The sequence below is a fragment of the Eubalaena glacialis genome, chromosome 3 (assembly GCF_028564815.1).
Source record: "Eubalaena glacialis isolate mEubGla1 chromosome 3, mEubGla1.1.hap2.+ XY, whole genome shotgun sequence".
NCBI classification, from domain to species: Eukaryota; Metazoa; Chordata; class Mammalia; order Artiodactyla; family Balaenidae; genus Eubalaena; species Eubalaena glacialis.
In genome coordinates this window covers 151,205,114-151,230,451 of record NC_083718.1, presented here as the reverse complement: position 1 = coordinate 151,230,451, position 25,338 = coordinate 151,205,114, and the positions used below count along the sequence as shown (strand labels likewise).

At 34.3% G+C, this 25,338-nt stretch overlaps 1 protein-coding gene across 6 annotated transcripts in view; it reads right to left on the bottom strand.

The window, feature by feature from the left end:
* Window positions 1–25,338, bottom strand: part of TUT4 (terminal uridylyl transferase 4) — a 142,687-nt gene that overhangs the window by 19,932 nt on the left and 97,417 nt on the right. For 5 of the 6 annotated variants that reach the window (XM_061184210.1, XM_061184212.1, XM_061184211.1 and 2 more), the window contains exons 12-24: window positions 22,695–22,869; window positions 20,285–20,985; window positions 18,127–18,277; window positions 14,959–15,045; window positions 12,941–13,044; window positions 10,208–10,265; window positions 10,020–10,123; window positions 9,628–9,717; window positions 7,863–7,976; window positions 3,753–3,830; window positions 3,434–3,611; window positions 3,087–3,134; window positions 2,916–2,998 (exon numbers count right to left, since the gene is read on the bottom strand). In XM_061184210.1, the coding sequence (XP_061040193.1) occupies window positions 2,916–2,998; window positions 3,087–3,134; window positions 3,434–3,611; window positions 3,753–3,830; window positions 7,863–7,976; window positions 9,628–9,717; window positions 10,020–10,123; window positions 10,208–10,265; window positions 12,941–13,044; window positions 14,959–15,045; window positions 18,127–18,277; window positions 20,285–20,985; window positions 22,695–22,869 (1,971 nt within the window). The remainder of the gene's footprint in view (window positions 1–2,915; window positions 2,999–3,086; window positions 3,135–3,433; window positions 3,612–3,752; window positions 3,831–7,862; window positions 7,977–9,627; window positions 9,718–10,019; window positions 10,124–10,207; window positions 10,266–12,940; window positions 13,045–14,958; window positions 15,046–18,126; window positions 18,278–20,284; window positions 20,986–22,694; window positions 22,870–25,338) is intronic. The other variant, XM_061184215.1, reaches the window with a different exon arrangement.

Genomic DNA, 25,338 nt, shown 5'->3' with positions numbered 1-25,338 from the left:
AAAACATAATTTGAAAAGATACATGCACCACAATGTTCACTGCAGCACTATTTACAATAGCCCAGACACGGAAGCAACCTAAATGTCCATCAACAGATGAATGGATAAAGAAGATGTGGTACATATATATAATGGAATGTTACTCAGCCATTAAAAAGAACAAAATAATGCCATCTGCAGCAACATGGATGGACCTTGAGATTATCATACTAAGTGAAGTAAGTCAGACAGAGGAAGACAAATATCGTATGATATTGCTTATATGCAGATTCTTTAAAAAATGATACAAATGAACTTATTTACAAAACAGAAATAGACTCATAGACTTAGAGAACTTATGGTTACCTGGGAGGAAGGGTCGGCGGGAAGGACAGATTGGGTGTTTGGGATTGACATGTACACTTTGCTATATTTAAAATAGATAACCAACTGTATGTATCTGTATAAGGACCTACTACTGAATAGCACGGGAACGTTGCTCAGTATTCTGTAAAAACCTAAATGGGAAAAGAATTTGAAAAAGAATAGATACACGTATATGTATAACTGAATCACTTTGCTGTACACCTGAAACAGAACACTGTTAATCAACTATGCTCCAAAATGAAATAAAATTTTAAAAAAAGAAGAGATATCTGAAGATGTAAGCAGATTTATAGATCTGGTAGCAGAAAGTTGAAGGAGTATCTATCTATCTAATACCATCTTTGTCTCAAAGGGAAAACATGTAAGCGTGAGAAAGGCAGAGAAGAAAGATGGGACAAAGCGAAATGGGTACTGAATTTTGAGTAAAATAAAATCTGAAATAGTTCTTATTGAATGCGAGACACAGGTAACTAAAGAAATGTAGTAAGAATGTCAGGTAGTATTGAAAGTCCAGTTGAGGCTGATGAACATTAATTTATAGTTGTGCTATATAAATAAAACTGCCTAGCTTTAAGATTTTTTTCCATCAGTGCTTAGCCCAAGCATAGAGAGACGGTGGATGGCTGAGTTCATGTTAAGGTTGAACACATAATGGTGCAAAAGGACAATGGTACAAAGGAATATAAGGTATATGCTGGAGGTACCAGGGAATCTGTTTAAATGGGGGAAAAAATGAAGACAGTAGATAGCTGATAGATTGGGAAAAAATGTGTCAATATGTCGGAGGATCTAGTGAATAGAAGAATAGTTGAAGTGGGAATGTTCGAGTGAGCAAGAAAGGTGAAAGAACAGAAAATATACTTGCCTTCATCTTCATTAGAATCTAAGGGGATGAAACACATCTACTTTGTATGCTGTTATAATCCCAGTACACAGCAGAGAAATAGGTACATGGTAGGAATTCAGTAAATATGTGTTGAAAGAATAAACTTTACTATGGAAAATATAAGCATGAAAGACTATGTAACAAGGTTATTTTTCTACTGTATCAGTTATAACACTGATATCAACCTAAATGTCCATCAAAGGAGAATAGTTAAACTGGTATATCCAAGCTATAAAACACCACATATTCACTTTAAAACAGAATAAAGTAGATTAAAAGATGATTGGCAGATCCACAGGTCCTTTGTGATAGGCTCCAAACTGATGTTTGGTTCTTACACCAAATCACATTCAAGACCAAAGACTTTGATATCTATGAGGACTACTTATAACATACTGAATAATTAAGAGTTACTAAAATTTTGTATTCACAGACTAAATTGGCACATTTCCAATTTACTGAGGACTCTACATTAGTATTTTACTAAAAAGTCTGACTGCACGAAACTGCTAGGTTCCTACCAAACATATGCACATACACACACGAATAGAATTCCCACTGTTTTCAGGTAAAATGCTTTATCAGTGCATCACGAGATTTGTTGTGATCTGACTGTGCTTTTCATTTACTGCTATTTTAATTAATATGTTAGTAAAATTATCATTGTATTTTCCTTTTGTTAGACATTTTGTTCCTGCAAGAATTTTATGTTGTTTCAAATTTCCTGTTATTTTATTTCCATTATAATTATTATCACCCCCACCGCCTATTAGGCAGGACTATCAAAAATGTTCCACGGGGAAAAAGCTCTAGACTTCTTCTGCTTTTCTTACCCCACACCCCAAGAAAGAGTGATGAAACTGGACTGAACAAGATCAAGGATATTCATTATGCAAAAATAGAGACCTGGTTTCTCTTTTGAGATTTCTTCTCATTTCTTTCACTGTGAAACTATGACATCCTCCCATTAGAAAGCAACCTAAAACCAGAGTAAGACCTTGCAAGAGGAATGGCGGACACTACACCACCCATTTCAGGCAAAAAGAATCCTCTTAGTTCCATGCTATCTAATTCAGCTTACCAAGGGCTACACCAAAATTAAAGCAGAAGCCTCAGCAAATAATAAAGTATTACTACAGTGTCGACCTCTCTGTTTATATTTTCATCAAGATTTCTAGAGACAGAAGAGAGGCAGTAGGCAGAACCTCAAATTCAAAATTAAAGGATCTTGAGTCTTGACTATCCACCCTCATTTGTTCAACAAATGCTTATTTGATGCATCCTATGTGCCAGAAATTATGACAGGCACTGGAAATACGATGGTGAACCTTACAGACATGGATGGACCCTGTCCTCATGGAGCTATATAGTCTAGTGGGGGATACAGAATTTAACAAATAGATTAAATAAATAAACAAAATTTAGCAAATATATATCTCACTATAGACTATGATAAGTGCAATAAGAACAAATAGACCCGGCAGAGCCAAATCAATAAATAAATAAATATTTTTTTAAAAAGAAAGAAAAAATGGAGTTCTCTTTCCCTATTCCTAACACCAACTTGGAACAGGATTAGGTTTCTTGTACTACAAAAAAAAAAAAAAAAAAAAATTCTATAAGGAAAAAGAAAAGATTCAGAATTCAAATTATGTAAACTTACAGCTTCTCTGCCAATGAGTGGATAAAAGGGGGTACCAAAAAGTTTCCTTCCATTGATAAATGCTTTCATGATGAAATTGGTCACTATTGAAGAAAGAAGAAAAACAATAAAGATGCAGACCTTAATGTGTAAGAGCTTTAAAAGTAGGGGATTTCTATATTTAAAACTTACTTTTTCTAGAAACTCCAGCACCAAGGTTATGATTCAAATCAAAAGGGTCTAGAAAAGAAATATTTTATTTTTTATTTAAGAATTATGCTCGTTGTAACATAAATATAGTTAGTAGCCATAACTAGAGTTTAACACTACGTAACTCAGACCATCAAAGTCAGAAAATTATTCTTTTATAATTATAGATTAAAGGGTGGAAACTGATAAAAACCAAGAGGAAGAATCTTCCAAATTCTAATGTGTTTCAGTTTTCCCCTCAGTTTCACTGGCCAAATAAAACTCTGGCTTTTTGTTCTGTTTTGCTCTGTTTCGTGTTGTTCCTGAATTAATATCAGCTGAATGATTACCTTCAATCGCAATGCATTTGGATGTCCACTGCTTCTCAAAAGTTGTCAATAGCTTTTTCTGCCGAATGCTAATTACATATTCTTTGAAATCAAATTCTTCAGTATAGAAGCGAAGCAGTCCCAACCAAAGCTCTCCTAATGTTTCTGTGTTCTTTCCAAGTGAAGGTAAACGTTTTTTCTACAGGTGAGAAAGAAGAGAGAGACATGTCTATACTTATCCAAAATATGGACCCCCAAGTCCAAGTAAAATTATTAAATTATGCAAATCCTAACATGCATCAGTGAGCATTCCATAACATAAAAACTATGAAAAAATTACCAGTTCTTCTGTTTTATCAAAGAAAAAAGCATTCCATCCATCAACCATTCTCTGTGGAATCTGTTTTCCATCAAAGATCTGCATTAAAAAATCAATTTTACTATTAGATTTCAAGCCATCCAACCCAAAAGCCTAAATACCCTCGTATCATTTTAGAATTTACCTATAATAGACATAGTGAAACACTTATTCCAAAAGGAACATGTCAAGATGGTATAATCTGATGTCAAGTTATTAATGAATAAAATGTATCTGAAAGACCAAAGCTGGGAAAGGATATCTTAAGAACCTCAGACTCTCCAAACGATACATTTGATATTATCTATTTGGCTATCAAAACACATCCAGCCCAAGTTTAATGAAGTAAAAGTAAAGAAAAAGCAGATGAAAATAGCATTTTCATCAAAGGATCACAGACGCAGAAATACATAAGAGATAATACTTATTGATTGTATACCTTAAAGGAAATCGAAGAAGCGATTTGTTGTGGGGAAGGGCTCTAGTACCTTTAATCAGTTATCTGTATCAGATGAGGTTGAAAAGGGCCTGGACATTGATTTTTTAAAACAGAAAATTAGGTAGCTTTCCTTGACATTTTGATAAAGATCGTGAAATCTTCATGATTAATTATGAACAGTAATTCACTGTCCTAAGGAAAGGGGGGAAGGTAATGCTACTTTACTAGAAGAATTCCACAAGATGACTGTACAGGCACAACTGACCTCTACAAGCAATTTTGAGACTTATTTTCTATAGGAGTTTTAAGAAAGAGATGCAATAAAGTAAAAAGTTGGAATAAGTTCAGAGTCAGCAGACCTCATTTCTAGTCTTAGTCCTGCCAAGTAGTGATTCTGGACAAGACAATTATCCTTCCAAATCCTCAGTTTTCCCAATGAAAATAAGAGATTAGCTTAATTAGGTCAGTTTTCTTCAAATTTTATTTTTCTTTTAAGCTGTAGAACCCCTTCCTAAAATGGAACCTTCCTGTAAGTTCAACATGTAAAACAGATAAAAACAGAGGTACTCTGATAAAAGCCTGAGTGGAGAAAACTATACCTTATCTTTTCCTTCCTCCACTCCTCACACATACACTATTGAGCTCCTAGAGCTTACCAAAACATACTTTAAAACCACTAGATAAGGTGGTCCCCATGGCTCCTTCATAGATTAAGATGCTATTATACAAGCTGCCTCTTTAGACCTTGATTACTTTAACAGAATTCTTACTTTTGAGAAACAACCAACATCCAAACCCAATTATGTTGGCTAATAACACAGTAAACTGGACCTGTGGGCTTTGGAGGGCATTTAATCACTGATTTGCAACCTGTTTTAATGAACTCTCTTGTTTCATAGTGCCTAACTCTCCACTCTGTTTCAGCCCTTAGAAGTACTAATACTATCCTCTCTTTCTTTTGCAAACACACAACACATTTACCTTCTCTTTCTGTATCTCTCTTTTCTTTCTCTCAACAGCAATCATCCTCTACTCAAGCACTCAAGCCTTCTCTCTCTAAAACCTCACCAAACAAGTTTGCACAAGGAGTGACCCTGTACATTTCCATATTTCTTATTTTATTATGGTATTTTATATATAAAATAAGCCATATATATATCTACTGCTATATTTAAATTGTAATTTTTTTAGTTGTGGTAAAACACACATAATGAAGTTTACCATCTTAAGTCATTTTTAAGAGTACAGTTCAGTGGCATTAAGTGCATTCACACTGTTGTGCTACCATCACCACCATCCATCCATAGAATTCTTCTCATCTTATACAAATGAAACTCTGAACCTATTAATCAATAATTTGCCACTCCTCTCTCCCGCCAGCCCCTGGCAACCACCATTCTACTTTCTGTCTCTATGAATCTGACTACCCTAGGTACCTCCTATAAATGGAATCATATAGTATTTGTCCTTTTGTGACTGGTTTATTTCACTTAGCATAATGTCCTCAAGGTTCATCCATTCAGTTGCAATTTTTAAGCTGATATAAGCTAAGAAAACACAGTTCATAATATCAAGTGACACTAACACTCCCTAATCCTCTCTTAGTATTAATTTTTATGTGAAAATTTACTTTTACTTATGATGATTGCTGGAATACAGCAAAATCATTCTTAGGAAAGCTCCTTTTGACCTAAAGAACTCTGTATTGTTGATCATGAAAAACACTCTTAGCAGAGCCTTACTTATTACACCCAGTCACTTAAAGTTTAGGTTCAATTACAAAAGGAGTCAAAGATCATCAGCTTCATTAAACATATCCTTACCCTTAAAAGTTGATCGATGCCAATGATCAATACTTAAATGATGCCAGAGCAATGGACAAGGGGTCCCATATGACAAGCAAAAAAGGCCAGAAGCAAAAATCCATATATCATCAGTTCATATGTATCACAAAGCCCCCCACAATCAGAGCTCATTATGATGGAAAACATCCCATGGACTGTCTCTCATTTCATCAATGACTGTCTGTTAAGCAGATAATGGAACAGTTCTTGAAGTTGGCTACAGCAATCCTACCTACATTTTTCCAATAATAATGTTAATAAAGCTGCTAATGATAATAAAAATAATAAAAGTAATAATAAGAGCAACCACCATTTATAAACTCCTACTTTAGCATCTACTACATTCAAAGGCATTTGATGTCTCTGTTCCTTATATCAACACTGAAATAATACTACTATTATTACATTTTTGCTGATGATAAAATTCAGACTAGTGGCAGTCAGGCAGCTTGTTGAAGGCCACATGTCAAAATTAGGATTCAGACCAGTTATCTCTGGCTCCAAAATCATGCTCTGACCGCTGTTTCCATTATATCATGCTGCCTCAATGGTTCCTCATCCATGGGTAACATAATGAGAGAACAGAGACAAACCACAATGAAAACAAAATTTGTGTTCCATTTGGGTTAATCACAGTATTCTATCAAAGTCACAGCAAATTATAGCAAATGGCTGCTGTAATATTACTGGGGCAATTATGCATGAGATCCCCAAATTTAAAGCCTTAACAACAATTAGACTAATACAGAGACTAATCTTGGCCTTGGCAGGCCTAATTAATTCATGCAAAGTTTTAAATATCCTATAGTGAACAACCTTGTTAAAAAACAAACATCACTCAACATAGATTCAAGCAACTTAAATTTTTCTGTTAGGAAAGGACGTTTAAATTTTTTATTTCTCTCCCACTATTTGTTTAAAAGAGGGAAAGAAATGCTGTTAAAACCACATGGCATTCATTAGAACTTTTAAAAACTTACTAAGGCCATCTGACACGCACATATGGCTTGCTATTTTGTGATACTCTTCTTTGCCATGACTATCAAAGTTTATGTGAAATCAGAATGTGATTTTCCAAACAATTCTGATGCTTCTCACCTACCTCAAAATAACCACCTACCTAAGAAATTAGAACCTGATCCACCCCAATGCTTGCAAATCCACTTTGTGCCAAGAATGAGGAGGAACAGATGGATGATTAAGAACTCCTTTGTATCTATTTTAGAGAGTATAAATTGACTACAAAAAGAGACTCTATGAGTCACCAAATCCGAGTAAATATGAGTATAATCTGTTTCTTTTGATGTACATTCTTATGCTTAATGCAATTAACATGACCTTACAGAGATAAGGAAGAATTTCCTTGTGTTTCTTTCTCAACCAAAATTCACAAAGTTGACCAAAGTATATACAGGAATAAATCAAACTTCATTGCCAAGCAGGAGGAGGGAGAATACTCTGAAAAGAAGAAACTTATGTATTTGCAACTGAGAGACTATAATATATAAGTTCATGAATGGCTACAAATTTCATAATCATTGGCAGCATTCTAAGACTGTGAAATACAAAAATGTTGCAAAAGATATTCAATAGTTCTATTCATCTAGTAGTCTTTTGGTAGTCTATGTTCTCCCATAATAAGCTTTTCAAAAAGGTTCATTATTTGATTAAACCATTAATGAAAGAAGAAAACTTAGGATATCCATGATGGAAAAATCTTTCATGATCTCATGAACTGAGCAAGATCTACTATATTTAGAGTGTATACACCTACATAGAAACGCCTTTATAGTTTTCTTAAACATTTACCTCTTGTAGAACTGGGATAACAGGTGGTTTTCTCTGCTGCAGAAAGTACAGCACCATAAGGATATAAGCATATGAAGATAAACTTCCCCTGGAAGCATCTCCAATGTCACATCGCTAAAAAAACATAATGATTGAAAATAAAACTTCAGAATCTTATTCCACGCAGAAGTATTGACTACCTTAAGACACCATTTTTTAAACCCATCAAACCGTCAAATACCCAAAAGTTCAATAACAAGCTGTTATAGAGGGTATGGGTAAACAGGTACTCATACATTAAAGAGTATACAGCAGCATAAATTTCATGAAGAATAATTTGGCAATATCAAAATTATAAAAGTACATTTCCCTTAATGTATCAATTCTATTCTAAGAATTTATCCTGTAAATATGCCGAGAAACATGTGAAATGACTAAATAAAATTTCTGTTGTAACACTATTTTAATAGCAAAATATGAGAAGGAACTTAAAGCTCATCAGTAAAGTACAGGTTTAAAAAACTGATGACTATCCACACAATGGAATAGTATGTAGCCATTAAAAAAAAAAAGGAAACTCTTAGTATACTAATAGGAAATAATCTCCAATATTTATTGCTCAGTTAAAAAAGCAAAGTACAAAACAGTGTTTTCAGTGTGTTTATACCTATAATAAAAAGAGGCAGGAAATTTATGCATTTGCTTGCACTGGAATAACATATTTCTGGAAGGATACAGAGGAACGTTTAACACTGTTTGCCTCTAAGAGGCAAAGGTTGGCTAGGAGACAGATGTGGAAGGAAGATTTTCTGCCATAAATCCCATTAGACCTTTTAATTTTTGAACCACATGAATACGTTGGCTATTCAAAAAAATTTTTTTTAATTAAAAAAAAACCCTGAAAGAATCCTCAGAGGCTTCCCTTGAGTAAAGCTTTAGCTGATATTATATAAAGGGAGAGGAATAATTTTTCTGACATGAACCACTTGATTTCATAACCCAAACTCAATGAGAGTAAGGAACTGTCATGTTGGAGTTATTCTGTGAGGTGAATGTAGAAGACTAGGTATATCAAATGATTTGTAGTATGTGGCTGGATGCCTTCCTTTTCTAAGATGATTCTGTCCATAAAGACATGTATAGGAATATCTAAACAAATATGTCTCCCTTTTGGAAGAGTCGGCTTTATGAAATGAAAATGTAACCAAGTCACTCCCCTACTAAAACCCTTCCACCAACACACTCACAAAATTAACTATTTACTGAGCACCTACCATAAGGCAGGCACTACACTGAAATAAAGATACAGAGGCCTCAACCCTCATGGAGTTGACTCACTTAGCAAAACAACCAAGAAAACAGAATTCAGTATTTTAAGTGTTATAATAGGGGAAACATTAGGTTTTATTGGTATTGCTTTGTTTTCTTGGCCAGAAAAATTTACCACTAAACCCAAACACCAGATTTTCCTAACCCAGACCTTTTTAACTAGAATGGTATGCCAACTCCCATGCCTAGGGTTGGAAATCATTACTGCATTGAGAAATTATACTATGAGAAATTTACTAGAGTGTTACCTATGAGAGGAGAGCAAACACAGAAAAAAACTAAGAATCACCCTACTCTGAAAGGTATAACTTTAAACCATTTAATATTGACAGTTTCTTCTTAAAAGCTCAGGTAAACAAAACTGAGAAAACATTTGTCACAAGTCTGACATCAGCATGTTTTACTTTAATATCATGAGTATTATAACAAAGCAGATCATTAACTTTTTCATAAATACCTTAGCAAACACTTTCATAGTATATCCCAAGTACTGCACTCTAGGATCAATAGCTGCATATGTAGCTAGCATTCTTGTGTTATGCTGAGCCTGAAAAATAAATTACATATTTGAAAGCATTTCAAATTTATTAAAATTAAACTTACAGATCAGCTAAAAAGATAAACTCCACATAGAATATACATAAATGTTAAACTTAAAATACCTGTAAATGAGTCAAGCAAAAATTAACCGTCAATCTGAAGGAAATGTTAAGATGACTGATAAAATTTTTTTTTCCCTATACTAACCACATTCCTAAGTTTTAAACATAAAGGTACAGTCAGTGATCTGTAAACTTTTAAAATGACAACGGTAAACATACCTGGGTCTTTACAGACAGTGAAACTTACCAACGTATTATATAAACTGATATCGCCTTCTAAACCACTTCGTCTGTGTTCAAATTTTACTATAGGCACTTTGGCAGTAGTTATAGGCAAAATGTTTCTTAAACCTGATTTAAAAAAAAAAAAACTTCACTAGGTTAAATAATTTTCATAAAACTAAAAAAAATTTTCTGTTGTTTTAAAGTTCATACCTGGATGTCTCTTAAGAATTTTCGCCAAATTTTCAATTATTTCCTTACAATTTAATTTCTAAAAAACAAAAGAAATAAATAATAAATTAAAGTTTGTCTGACTCAACTTGGTCTTGTGCAAATTCTATTTTAATCTAGACATTTAATATTAGCACTTAAAATCTCTAGCCAGAAGGTCTATATAACCTTGCTAGTCAAAGAACATGGTCCATAGACCTGCAGTATCACCACCACCTGGAAACTTGATAGAAATGCAGAATCTCAGTCTCCACTCCGGTCTACTGAATCATAAACTGCACAGTAACAACATTCCCAGGTAATTCACATCCACATTAAAGTTTGAGAAGCACAAAAACAGGAGAATAATGTTTTCAAATACATGGATAAACAATTAGAGATGGGTTTGGTGAAGGCAAAACAGTATAGTGATTAAGAACATAGGCTGTGAATTTAGACAAACCTGGATTCAAATCTTGACTAGCTGTGTGACTCTGACCAGATCCTTAACCCCTCTGAGCCTCATACTACTTATAAAATCAAGATAATCATCAACTCCTACTCTTTTATAAAGGAGCTGGAAGGATTACATGAGACACCTATGTAAAGCATTCAGCAGCATACTTCATACAAAGTAGCACTTTAAGTCTGTCAGCTATTTATTATCATATGTTGATGAGGAAAAGAAGAAAAATCCTACTATTACCAGCACCTATTTCTTCAAAAAAAAACCTCTTACCTCTGCAAATTTAAATGTGTTGGTTATTTAAAAACTAGGCAGCAAAGTTGATATGGTAATGATAACCCTAATATAAGGAACAAGGAAGATAACGGCATAAATTAACTGGATTAAGCTCAATGCCCACATCTACTACTAAAATCACTTTTGCATATCCCCAACATGCTCTTTTTAGCTACAAGAGAGCAGTAGTCATTGCAGCTTAACCTGGGGATTTCAAGGGAATCTTTAGAATTAACATATAATAAAGGAGGTTGTTTTTCTCTTTATTATACAAAGATACAATTTATGCTAAACTAAAAGTTTCCATTATGGCTCATCTGGAAGAAAATAATTTACTCATTTTCATTGTTTCAACTTTCCAGAGTGAATGGCACAGGTAATATATAGTATACAAACCCTTGGTGATGAGACGTCTGATTATTAAATTTTACATAGAAGGGATCTAAAACCCTAACCTTCTTCCTGGGTAAAAACCACTTCCTATTCCCTCAATTCCTGCCCTCCAGAATGGAAAGGGGAAGCCTCTTTCCAAGGAGATGGCATTGAGTAGAAGTAGGTTAAGGAGAACTAAAAAATTTGTAACTTTTCATTTTCTTTATAGAACAAAAAGATATTAATTAACACCAGAAGCAATTTCTTGGAACCAGAAATAAGCATCTACCAGGTATCACTGCCATCTTTTCTTTGGTTCTAACAATTTAAAAAACACCTTTTGAGAAAACTATTTCAGAAATGCACAGGTACACTATTCTGCTGAATTCTTTTATATTACAACAGAGGCTATACTGACACCACTAAAGATGCCAGAAGCTTGGCCTCACCCCAATCTTGCAAGCAGTCCCTGATTTTGAAACATAAATACCAACAGCTATGCTGTTAAAGAAACGAGCAACTACTGAGATACCCTCCTTTTCTAGTTGCTGCTAGGAAGGCCTGGGACACTTCTTCCCTGTCCATTCAGTCCCTTTCTTTACTGGAGCTCGGACAATCTCATTCCCACTGTTGAGGCGTGGTACACAAAAAAGGAAAACATAAGTACCCACTCTCACTGCTGAGACTGCTCTGGGGGAAGGTTTGCTCCTGGCATCTCACGGTGGAACTCAGAAAGCTTTCAATTTCAGAAAGTAGGGGTTAGGTTCTACAGTACTATTAGTACTATATTTCAACTACATTATGGGTTAAATAAATTACAGAGAAGCAGTGGGATACAATGGAAAGAGCATGAACTCTGGAGTCAGACAGACCTGGGTACGAATCCCGGCTCCAACATTTACTAGCTGTGTGAACTTGAGCAAGTCAGTTTATCTCTCAAAGCCTCAGTTTCCTCATCTGTAAAATGGGGGAAATTATCTACCTCAAAGGTGGTTGTAAGAGTGAAATGAGATAATGTATGTAAAAGTGTATACTGGGGGCTCAAATGTTTAGTTCCCCTCCCCACACAAAATGAGTTTCTAAAAGCTAGCCTAGAACACATAATTTATAACAATGCTTCTACGGAAAAAAATGTGTTTTGAGTACCCCCAAATTATAATCAACTTGTAGAACACAATCCATTTATAAATTAAATGTCCACCTTTATTTTCTATCTTTAGTGATACAGAGACATCACCTAATGTAAGAGATATGAAAAGACAGAGTAAGTGAGATCAATGTTCACCACCAAACTGAAGCAACAGTTTTTCATTGGCTCTAATGAAAAAAATTCCAACTCTATGGTATATTTTTTCCACAAATTCATTAAAAAGCACTTGTAACTATCTGTAACATGGTTTTTGCATTATAAAATCACTGAAACAGTAAATTTACTTACTTAAATACTTGAATGTCTTCTAAAATGATAATGCTAATGCTTTTACATTTCAAACACTGCTATTGCTAATATATTTATACAAAGAATGACACCTTACATTTTTATCAATTCTACATACAAAATTTAAAAAAGACTCATCACTAGGAGAAAATAAACTTCCACATCACTTTCCAAACACTCTTACCTCTGCATTTTCATGGCCTTCAAGGGTCATACAAATATCCAGATCACTATCACGAAATCCAAATCCATTCTTAGAAGAGCCAAATAAGCACAATCTTGCCTTTTCTAAGCAAAGGAAAACAAAAGTCAAAAGTTTTATAATTATCAGGAAAGAGGAGTCTTCTATTAACTACTAATGGCCTACCACAGGATAATCTTATCCAATTCCACGGCTTAAATTATCTACCATTAGCAGATACACTGAGAAATTCCAAAACACTCACCTAAAGCCCAGGTCTTCTCCCCAAAATCTCACACCCATGTATCTAACTGCTTTTCCCATTTTTCCACAGACATCATAAATTCAACAAGTCAAAACTAAACTAGCAACTTCACCTCAAACCTACTATTATTCAGAAATATACATGTGGTTCTTAACACCTCTCAACTTTCACATCCAAACACTTACCAAGTCCTTCACCTTCTTCCAACTTAACGACCTCATAAATTCATCTACTTTTATTCATTCTCCACATCAATACCAACAGTTAAGATCAATATTTAGAGATTTATCTCTTGGAAATAAACTAGTTTCTTCAGGGCACAATTCAAATAGTTTTACAAATATCATCTTCGTATATAGAATTAATTCTCCTCTAAAGTGAGGGATTAATCCATTTGATATAAATTATATATACAATTATTATATATATAGTTATATATATAATAATATTTATATATATATTATTAGGGTTATTCCTTCATGCTTATTAGTGTCACTCAATAAGCTGTGGCTTAACAAGATTGGATTATTCTCCCTATTAATTCTTGTAGCCTACATATTTAGATAACAAATTCTGTATTTTCAAACTTAATCCTCCTATTCAGTTCTGATGCCCTACTTGAAATCAATGACAACTGAGAGATATAAAAGAAGCTACATTCATCAGCAAATAAAAAGTGCATGGGTTTAATATAACAACAACTTAGATTTGGTCAATACTTTATACACTAGCAAATATAATTAAAAATAGAATCCTGTAGCACAAAACAGATCATATTTTAAAGGTGTAAGTTCATTCTGATCATAAATCAACTCTTTATCCTTTTCTAAAATATTTGGCCACAGAACTCTTGATTCTTTACCCCATGCCCAAAACCTGCCCCCTTCTGCTATTTTTTTGCCATCTCAATTAAATAGCACCACCCAACTAGTGAAGGAAAAATCCTGAAACCATCCTTGACTCCTTTCTTTTTGTCACATCTAACATGTAATGCATCAGCAAATCCTGTTGACTCTACATTCAAAATATATCCTCAATCTGACCACTTCTCACCTACTCTTCCAAATCACTATTATGTCTCATCTGAACTTATGCAACAGCTTCTTAAACGTTCTGCTTGCTTCTATTCTTATGGACCTGTACTCATTCTCTCAGATCATGTCACTTATGTGTTAAAACCCTCCAGAAGCCTTCTCATTAGACATTCAAAATAAAATTCGAAGTCCTTCTACCAACACCTATAAGACTCTAATGATCCAAACTCTAGGTTAACTCTCTGATCCCACCTTTCTATTACAGTCTACCTCACACACTCCATTCAAGCCACACTAACTTTCAAGCATGTCAAACATAATTGAGTCATGGGGTACTGTACTTGCTGCTCCTTCTCTCTCGAATGTTCTCTCCTTGAATATTCATAATAATTTGCTCCTTTATATTATTCACGGCTCTGCTCAAATGTCACCTTACCAGAGAGAACTACCATAACAACTCATCACTATCGTTCTAACTCCTGTACTTTAACAGTGTTTATTATTTCCTGATATATTATTTACTTGTCAGTTGACTATCTGTCACCCCTCTTAATATAAGCTTCATGAGAGCCGGTTTCACCTCTTTTATTAGCACTGTATCCCCAGCACCTAGAATAGTACCTAACATATAACATGCAATAAACACTTTTTAAACAAATGAATGAAACTCAGACCAGGTTAACTATAATAACAAAAGCAATCAATTTTGACATACAACATACCATCATATTCTTTTTGAATAAACTTTTCCAAGCCAATTAAAATTTGCTCCCTGTTGTGTTGTTCAGAAAAAGGTGGTGACAATTCATCTAAGTTAAAAAAAGAGAAGGAAAAAGAAAAGTAAGGAGAATGAAATCTGAAAATGTCTTCAATTTTTTACCCTAAAAACTTTACTTTTCTTCATTATTTGTTGACTCTCTGACATTAAAATCATAAATGTTACTGGGGAAGGAAGGAGCAGAGAAAGAACAGAAAAATAACTTTACAGATCTATGTATATTTCACATGATCATTTTCCCTGTGAAACAGCTACAAGATATACTTTCTTCTATAAATTACTTAATTTTTTTTTTCAGACAATCCACTCTCTCCCATATACATGCTGGTTTTTCCCCTCCTGTTAAGACTATTGTCATACTGTTACACTAGGTACCCAACTCAATCAAATCTAACAGTTCCCTCAAATGCCTGGTCAAGATTCATACCTTCCCTATAAGCTTCTTTGTCCAATCACAGCCTTTAATGACCTCTCCTTAATTGAATTTCCTTAGTTCTTCAAACCACTTGCCAGTGTTTATACTGTCCTTTCAGTTTTCTAGTTATTTCATTTATAGTCATCTTATTTTTCCAAATAAGACCATACACTACTTAAGAATAGTCTTTTATTTTTTCTATCTCCTCCTCCAGACTCATACCCAAGAGTTAATATGGTAAGGAATTAAATTAATATTCAGCTTTTGAAAAACAAATGCATCATCAGTGGTTGCAAGCTGAATAGCTGAAATACAGGTGATTTTTTTTTGGATTGGAGAAACTATTCTGTGTGATACTCTAATGGTAATAAATGACATGATGCACGTGTAAACACCAACAGAACTCTGCAGTATGAAGAGTCAACTTTATGATATGAAAATTTTTAAAAATCATCTAGGAGGTCAGGGAATCTCAGGATGAAATGCAGTCTATAACAAAGAATCCAGCTACATTATAAATGTATAAGAAAACTTCACTCAAGGGAGTGGGGGGGGGGGGGAAAGGTGCTAATCTAACTTTGAAAATAAGTGGAGTCTGTAAGACTAAGGGTTAAAGGAACTGCACATAAGCACTGTACTCTAATTGATAAAGTTGCTTCCCATCAGGGTATAGGATAACAGTTCTGATAATGCTATACATGTGTACTTAAATGGAACAATTAAATAAATGGGTGGCACATGGTGGGAGCCAGGTTTCTCACTGTTGGAGTTGGACATTTACAGATAATCAGAAAGAGGAGGCTAGAAAGAGCCATGAGGTAATGTATTAGACTTGGAGACATCTACAAAGACATGCTTAGCTTAATAAAGGTAAGATGGTCACATGGAAATATTTATAGATACGTGTATATACATGGATTAGTATACACACATAAATTTTCTTGCTCGGAGAGGACCTAGAAACAACTATACCCAGTAACACCCAAGCACTCTAAACACATCTTGGTTTCTAACACCATTCTCCGATAAAGGAACCAGGGCTCTTTGGGAAAATGTCTAATTCTAGGACTGAGACAGAAATTTTCATGATGATCCTGGAGTATCTTGCAGGGCCAGAAAGTAAGAAAGTGCTAAAATACAAAGGAACAAACTAACAACAACAACAAAAAGAAACCAAAAAACTCCACACACTGATGGGAATATATCAAAAGGTCACAGGAACCAAATGAAAGCACTCCCAACAGCCAAATTTGGAACAATTTGGGCAACAAAAATAGTACTATTGGATTATAACCCAAAGTATAATACATCTATGAGTCCATATTGAGATAAATATATGACTCAATAAATAAAAACAAATGTAGTGAATTATATCTTAATAAAGCTGCTAAAGAAGAATGTGCCATGGTCCAGCCATTCAACTCCTAGGTATTTACCCAAGAGAAATTAAAACATATATCCATACTCAGACTCATACATGAATGTACACAGTATATTTATTTATAATAGCCAAAATTTAGAAACAAACACAATATTTATCAACAAGTGAGTGGTAAACAAAATGTGATATAGCCACACAACAGAACACAACTCGGCAATAAAAAGAAATAAACCACTGATACACATCACAGCATAGATGAATCTCAAAATAATTAAGCCAAGTGAAAGAAGCCAGATCCTCTCATCAAAAAAAAAAAAAAAAAGTACATTCCATGTGATTCTATTTACCTGGAACTCTAGAAAAATTCAAATTAATCTATAGTGACAAAAAGCAGATAAGTAGTTGCCTGGCAGGAGGTGAAGATAAGGAAGGGTAGAAGGAAGGGATTACAATGGAGAACTAATGTTATGACATCAGAAACTTTATCTTACCTGGGACACAGCAAGTAGTTAAAAAATGTTTGCTGAGTGAAGGTTTATTCCAGGTACACCATAAATGTTTATTGAAAAATGGTATGTAAGGCTTTACCCAAATCTTTATAACCTTATCTCCCTCTATTACCTTTCTTATACTCTACCAAATTTAAGGCAATTATTCTCTCAAACAAATACTACACCCTAAGCTTTTATGCATAATCTCTTATATCTGAAAATGCAGTCCATCTCAAATGCCACATCATTAATTCCAATTCCTCTGATCCACTCCAGTTAAAATTGTGTCTGACTGAACTGCATTTTGTTTACCACTGCTATAGAATGTAACACATTCTGCTTCCAATTATGGCAAGTTTCATACATGTCTTATACAACCATTTAGAGTAACACTGTGCAAGAAAACTGCAATGACGGTAATGTTCTCTATCCAGACTGTCCAATGCAGTAGCCACTAGCCACATGTAGCTACTCAATACTTGAGGTGTGACTAGTATAACTGAGTAACTTAATTTTTTATTTTATTTTAGCTAATTTAAATTTAAATAGACACATATATCTAGTGACCACCATATTAGACAGCACAAATCCAGAGTCCAAGCTCCTTAAAAGCAACACTATGGACTCTGCATTCCCCTTGGCATTTACCACTGTGCCTTGCACACAGTAGGCATTTAATAAATATATGTGGTTGGGTCTGTAAACTATTTTAAAACCTCTACCCAAACAAAATGTAAGCAAACTATTTTCAAATAAGAAAATAAATATTCAAAATCTAAGAAATAATCTAGTCTTAGGAAGTAGTTCTAGTAATAAAAGACTTACCAAAACATCTTTTACATACTAAATCAAGTATTTCCCGAAATCGATTTGTCATTGGTGGTAGAGGCTTTAGATCAATTTTCCTGAAATCCTCTGGGCAATCAGTTTTTGAATGGCCATCCTTTTTGCAGATGCTGCATACTATTGTTGGCGGCTATACAAAGGTTAAAAAAAGAATCTAATAAATACTATTGAGGGACTTCATTATCACTTACAAAGCAGTACAAAAAGAAACTTTTATGCAACTCAGTCTGATAACCTGCACTTTCAAGAGGTTAAAAAAAAAAGCATGTTAATGAAATTCAGTATTAAATGTAAAAAAAAACACATTTTGGGCCAACCACTAATTTTCTTCTCCACTAAAATGATATTACCAAGGATTAGATTTACCTGAAGATGTAAGATAAAGGAAATACCAGGAGATACAAAAGGTATAGGTTAATTCAAACAGTGTGATCAGCTCCCAAAATGAAATGCATACATCACATTTTAACCTATTAAGGTCTTTAACAAAGTAGATTATAAAGAAATTTCAAGTGGCACCTTTCATTTCACTTGAAACATTTTCTATCTTCAGAGTCAGTCATTTATAGAACCATTGCTTGACTAGTTGGTTCAATTTCATTACATTAGCATGGTACTCAAGAAACCAAACTAAAGGGCTGAACTCTAAACGTGACTCAGCTTCATACAAGGAACAACTCTTATGCAATAGCCACAAACTTAACTTTCAAACTCTGCAACACCATTTCGAATGTATTCTAACAGACTACCAGACAGGTGGCCAAAACAGTAAAAATTCATCCCAACTACTTGAAAAAAAAACCTCATACGGTTAAGGAAGAGCACTACTCTTTTCTTTATTGTAATATGCCTAGGAACTTAGCTTCTTCCTCCAGGGTTAGCCTGGACATTTACCTAGCCAAATATATACAGAAACCTCTCTTTGTGGGAATGCTGTGCTGTGGGCTAATTAACAGTACCACAGAAATTTTTATCAGCTTTTTAAAGCTTTTAAAAAATGACATATTTATCAGAAAATTCTAGAAAAGTGTTACAGATAACTAGAGAGAGAAATAAAATTGGAGAAATAGTTACCCTAAGATAAGGTTCCAGGAAAAAAAAGTATTAAGAAACGTAAACTGCAGTTATATTACTAAAAGCTTTTCTAAGTATCTGCCATTTATTTCATCTTTTTTAGTAGTCCATATGCCCTAAATACTGCAACCTAAACAAAATGGGACAGAGTATCCTTACAAAGGATGAAGAAACACAGCTTAGTAATTAGGTTAAAAATTCTAAAGCTTGTCAATAAACAATTATCGATAAATCAATAAGACTTGATGACTTTTCAGGGGTTTTTTTTTTGTATTCTACTTGATTTACACATTATCTATGTAATCATTTTTTCAACCTAGGTGCTGATACTATTTCAATTATGTACACTACACTTGAAGCAAAGTAACTTAGCTAAAACTTTTATTAACAAAGTAATTATTTTCTGTTACAAAGTAGCTTATTTTCTGCTCTCTCAGGTTTTTATTTTCTATAATTTATCAAGTTAAAGTTCAGACTATCCCACTTTAAAAGTGGAAAAGTTAAGACTCCTATAACTCATAAGGGATATGCCAAAATCCAAAGAGAAGCTCAGTGGCAGACACAGGATCTGAATTCATTTTTTTTTTTGGTTCCTGATCTTAGTTTTAACTCAACTATCTTTAGTTAAGTTTATATACCAACCTTTGACCCCCACCAAAAAAACTTTAAAACAGAATACTATTAAAGTTTACAGACACTGTATTCTCCTTTGTGGAAGTAAATATAATCATATGTAAAAAAAATGAGCAAAATTTAAAATATATGCTGCCTTTACCAAACTCACTTTCATAAGATATCTGATGAATCCTTTCATATATGAGAAAGTTAAGCAAACCAACTAGTAATAGAGTGCTGAAACATTTCAGGTTTCATATACATTCTTAAAAGGCAACTACAGGCAAAAATACAAAAAGTAAAAGAAACATATACACCAAAATACCATTCCAAAACAATAGTCTACCATCATAGAAGCTATCTTTACATTTCTGAATCTAAAAACTATAAATACAGAGTCATACAACAACCACAAAACCTTACAGGTTGTTTACAAACTGTATCCTACCTTGCCAGAGGTTAAAATAAACTTATCAAACACAAAATATAATTCCTGGGTGGGGTGGTTATCATCATCATTAAGGTCAGAAGCATCTTCTGTAGCTTTGCAGTTGCAAGAGGTAGCAGATGTGTCAGTGCATACAATGTGCTGTGAACTTTCTGTTTCTAAATTTGACCTGCAGTCTGTACCAGCAGATTCATCTGGTTCAGGGGATTTACAATCAATGCAATTATACTGGGTGAGCTCCTTTTTAAAACAAGTTTCTGAAGGTACTAAAACATCTTGTTTCTTAATTGATTTTGGCTCTAATTCACTGCTTTCATTGGTGGAAAGAGATGAAGATTCCTGTCCATGTTCAGCCAAATCTAGTTCATTTATCAACAAATTATCATCTTCAGTAATACATCTCTGTGATGTACATTCCATTTCTTCATATTTATCAGGCTGACCTCTTTCTGCACTTATTTTTTCTGTGCTTTCCCCAAGGAGAATGCAACAACTGGATGCCATATTTTCAGACTTCACTGGTTTCTTATTGCTTATTTTTCCCTTCTCTTTTTTAATGGAATCCACTGTAGATTTATTTCCACCCTTCCTCTGAGGACAGGCAAAATACCGATAAGCTGCCCTGAATCTCTCCACAACATATTCATAAACAAGCTGGCTGTTTAAGCTCCGTGCAACATTCCTCTTGATTGAAAATGGATCTAGTAAAAAAAAAAAAGGTCAGTAGCTAAGTATCTATTAACAAACTACATTTCCAAGCTTATACGAACAGCTACATTGTCAGCAGAGTACATTTTCCCAAAATTTTTCTAAGGTAAACTCCCAATGAGAGTTCCTGCAAACTGAGTAGTGGAAATAAAATAGCAACATCTTTCCTTTGTTTCTGTCATAAAATAAAAAACTAAAAGAAAAAGAGAGAAAAGAATAAAATAAGGTAATTAATGAGAGGATGGCTGAGGAGGCCAACTCAGTAATTACAAAATTTCAATGATGAAATTGCTAGAAAAAGCTATGCCAATATGCTTCCCTATACTGTCTTTGAATGAAATTTTTCAAGCTCCAGGACCTAGTAATAATTTTCATCTCTTGTCACAATATTCTTCAGTTATATACTCCTTGCAATTTAAACAAATAAAATATAGCCTAAAACTCTCCAGGCTTCAAGTTATACTGATTTTAAGATTTAACTTCAGTAATATCAGAAAATTAAAGAGAGAAAGAAGGAGAAATAATAGAAAGAAAAGTAGAAAAAATCCTAAGAAAGTAAAAATTAAACCAAAATTTAAATTCTGATCCGGTCTAAAATGGCTATGCTGAAAAGGCTTGCGTCAACTGAATCTTCATTATTAAGAGCATAGAACAGAGTTCTGAAAATGTTTCCGTGTTTTTGGATTTTATAAGCCTTAAATACAAATATGCCCCAGGAAAAAAGAACAGTGCCACCCAAAAGACAACACACACTTTCTCCACTACTGAAGATCATTAAGTGAAAGGATTAATAGGCCAGGTTTCAGATTGTTAAGACTGGGGCATCTGTTACTTTTTACTGTTATCTAAATCCATAGGCTTTTAAAAGCTTTACTTAGCCTCTTTCCCTTTTCTAGAAGAAAAAGAAGAAAAAAAAAAAAAAAAAGAAGGCAGAGAGAAATTATGATGGCTGCAGGCTTCAGAGCTCATTTATTTACCATATGTAAGCGAGTACAAGATGTGAGTACGGGTTTGAGTGTATGAGAATATTTGTAAGTCCAACTCACAGTAGAGAAGCCCTGCAGAGGACGGAGGGAAGAGAAGAATGCGTAGTCTAAACAGACTAAAATGATGGACAGAAATTCCATTTCCTATCTATAAAAAGTGAGCAAAACGTTGTGGAATTTAAATTTTTTATTAAGAATTTAGAAGCCATACTATTTATTTCTGTATCTCTAAAGATCTTAATGTTCTTGGGATTTGATGTGAAACCTTATTTGTCAGCATCAATTGTTCTTTTTTCCTTTAGCTTAGCCATATTTAATAAATGAGGTACTTCACAAGACAATGAAAAACTGGATTTTAAGATTATACTTTAACATAATTTTATGACACAAATATATTTAAAAATATCTTACAGTATTCATATAACTATTCTATTTTTCTGTATTTTTGAAATTTTCCACAATTAAAAAATAAAGGCATGTAAACAAGCTAATTACCCTAGCCATTATAATATTTACAGATTGGAAACTTTTAAGTAAGTATTAATTCTATAAAGCTATCAAGGACTTGATAAAGAATTTATCCAAAATATATAGTGACAACCTAGTGGCATATAGTGCTACAAAGCCAAGGGATAAAATTTATAACACTACATTAGAAATAGATGATGAGTGGCACACACAAAATTCTCCAAATGAAATATAACATATCATCTCACCTTCAATGGCTATTCGCCTTTTAGGCCAGTTTTTGTTTTCTCTTGTTAAAATATCTTGTATCCGTACACATATGACGTATTCCTCCAAAGCAAAATCCAGTGTGTAAAATTTTAGCAGCTCTAACCATAACTGTCCCAGGGACACCTGATTTGGTGTTCCCAATGTTAAAGGAGACTGGAAAAGAAAAAATACCTTTCATTTAAGCTTCACAAAACTATAGAATCGTTCAACTTTCAATTTAAAAAGACCTTAGAGATCACCTTTTCAAAAACTGAGGCATAAAAGAATAGGTTGCCAAAAAGCGATTTGTGGCACAGCTAGGAACAGAGTGTCCCAGATTACTGACTCCTAGAATTTTGTGTTCTTTCCACTAAACCAGTGATGCTCAACCTTGGCTGCACATTAGAATCACATTGAGAGCACTAAAATTCACTAACACCTGAGCTTGACACCACTCCCATCTCCCATACCTTTCCCAAGACTGTGATTTAATGGACTGAGATTTTTAAAGCTTCCTAAGTGATCGTCCCGTGCTGTGCAGCCAAGGTTGCTAACCACTGTATAACAACTACTATAGCTCCTCCATTGCAGCAATTACTTTTAAAATCGATATAAATGCCCAGGGCTTTCAAAATCTAATTCCTTCGTTCAACAAACATTTTAGAACCCACTGTGTCCCTGGCATTGTTCTGGGGATATAAAAAAATAATGGGAGCTCCCACTTAAACCATGCATCACTCACTCTTCTAAGTGCTGCACATATACAACTATTAATTCTAACTGCTACGAAGTAGATACTATAGGGCAAAGATTTGACTCAGGACCACCTGGCTACTGGGTCTGTGATGCTAATCATTATAGCATACTGTGACTCAAACAAGGTGAGGTCCTATTTCACAGACTATTAGGAGAGGAAGAGACCATTTAACAATTACAATGAAGGCTACATGCTAAAATGGGTCTCTGAATCAGGGGGGTCTTAACAGAAAAGGTAATACCTGAATTCTAAAGCAATTAGCTAGATAAATGCCAGCTGAAAGTGACCACTAAGGCATATAAAGGCATAAAAATCATTCACTCATTCCATTCTACAACTATTCACTGAGTGCCTACTATGTGCCAGGCACTTGGGATATATCCGTGAAAAAAAACAAAGATCCTTGCTTTAGTGGAGCTTACATTCTAGGGGAAGAAGACAATAAGCAATGAACTTAATAAGTAAATTACACAGTTAAGTTAGAAGAAGAAAAGTGCTGTGGAAATAAGAAAAAGTTGAGTAGGTTTAGTAAAGGGGATGGGATATGGGAGCAGATTTCAGTGTTAAATATAGTCAGGATAGGACTTGTTGAGAAGGTATGATCTGAAGAAGAGGAAAAAGGGTTCTAAGAATAGGAAACAGAGCAAACACACTAAAGCAGGAGTGTAAACAGCTTTAAAAAGAAAACTAGTGTGGCAGAGAGAGGAGAGGAATAGAGGGAAACAAAGAGCTAACCAGTAAGAACTCTGGCTTTTATTCTAAATTAAATGAGGAGCCACTGAAGCATTTCAAGTGTGGGGAGGGAGAAGGGCATGATCTCACATAAGTTCTAGAAGAGCCATTCTGATTGTTGTGTTACTATAAAGGGGGCAAGGGTAAATGCAGGGAAACTTATTATGAGTCTGTGGTAGTAGTCCAGGCCAGAGATGATATGGCTAGGACCAGGATGGTAACAGGGGAAGTGGTCAAATTGTGGATATATTTTGAAGTAGAGATGACAGGATTTCCTGACAGACTTGGTATGGGGTATGAAAGAGAGAAGTAAAGGATGACTCCAAGGTTTCTGACTGAGCAACTGAAAGAATGAAGTGCCATCAACTGAGGTGGGAAAACTGCATGTGGAGCAAGGGGAAGACTCAGAGTTCAGTTTTAGACACATTAAGATTAAGACATCTATTAGACATCTTAGTAGAAACATTAAATAGCAGGTTGGAAATACAATTATAGAGTTTAGGAGAGAGGTGTGGCCTAACATTTAAACTTGGGAGTCATCATCATATAGATGGTACTTAAAATCCATGGGATTGGATGAGATCACCAAGGGAGTGTAGATACAGAAAAAAGGCAGGGATCAAGGACTGAACCCTAGAATACTCCAACATTAAAGAGATTGGAGAGGAAAGGAAGAACCAACAAAGAGACTGAGAAGGAATAATCAGGCATGGGTGTGGTTCCTGAAAGTCAAGTTAAGAAATTTTTTAGAGAAGGAAATAATCAACTGCAAATGTTGCTGATAAGTCAAAAAAGATAAAAATTGTGAAATGACTATTGGATTTAGCCATGTGGAGGATACTGACACTGGCAAAACAAGTTTTGGCAGATTGATAGGGGTCAAAGCCTGAGTAGAGTGAGTTAAAAGGAAACAGAGAAATTGGAAATAGTGTATATAAACAATTCTTTCAAGAAGTTTTCCTGCAAAAGGGAGCGAGGAAATAGCTGGGAGGGGAAATGGTGTCAAGATTTTTCTTTAAAGTGGGAGATATAAAAGCATGTATGATTCAGTAAAGAATGAAAAACTGGTAACCTAGGATGGAAAGAAAAGAACTGCTAGAGCAATGTTCTGGAATAGACAAGAAGGGATGGGACTAAACACGCAAGTTAAGATA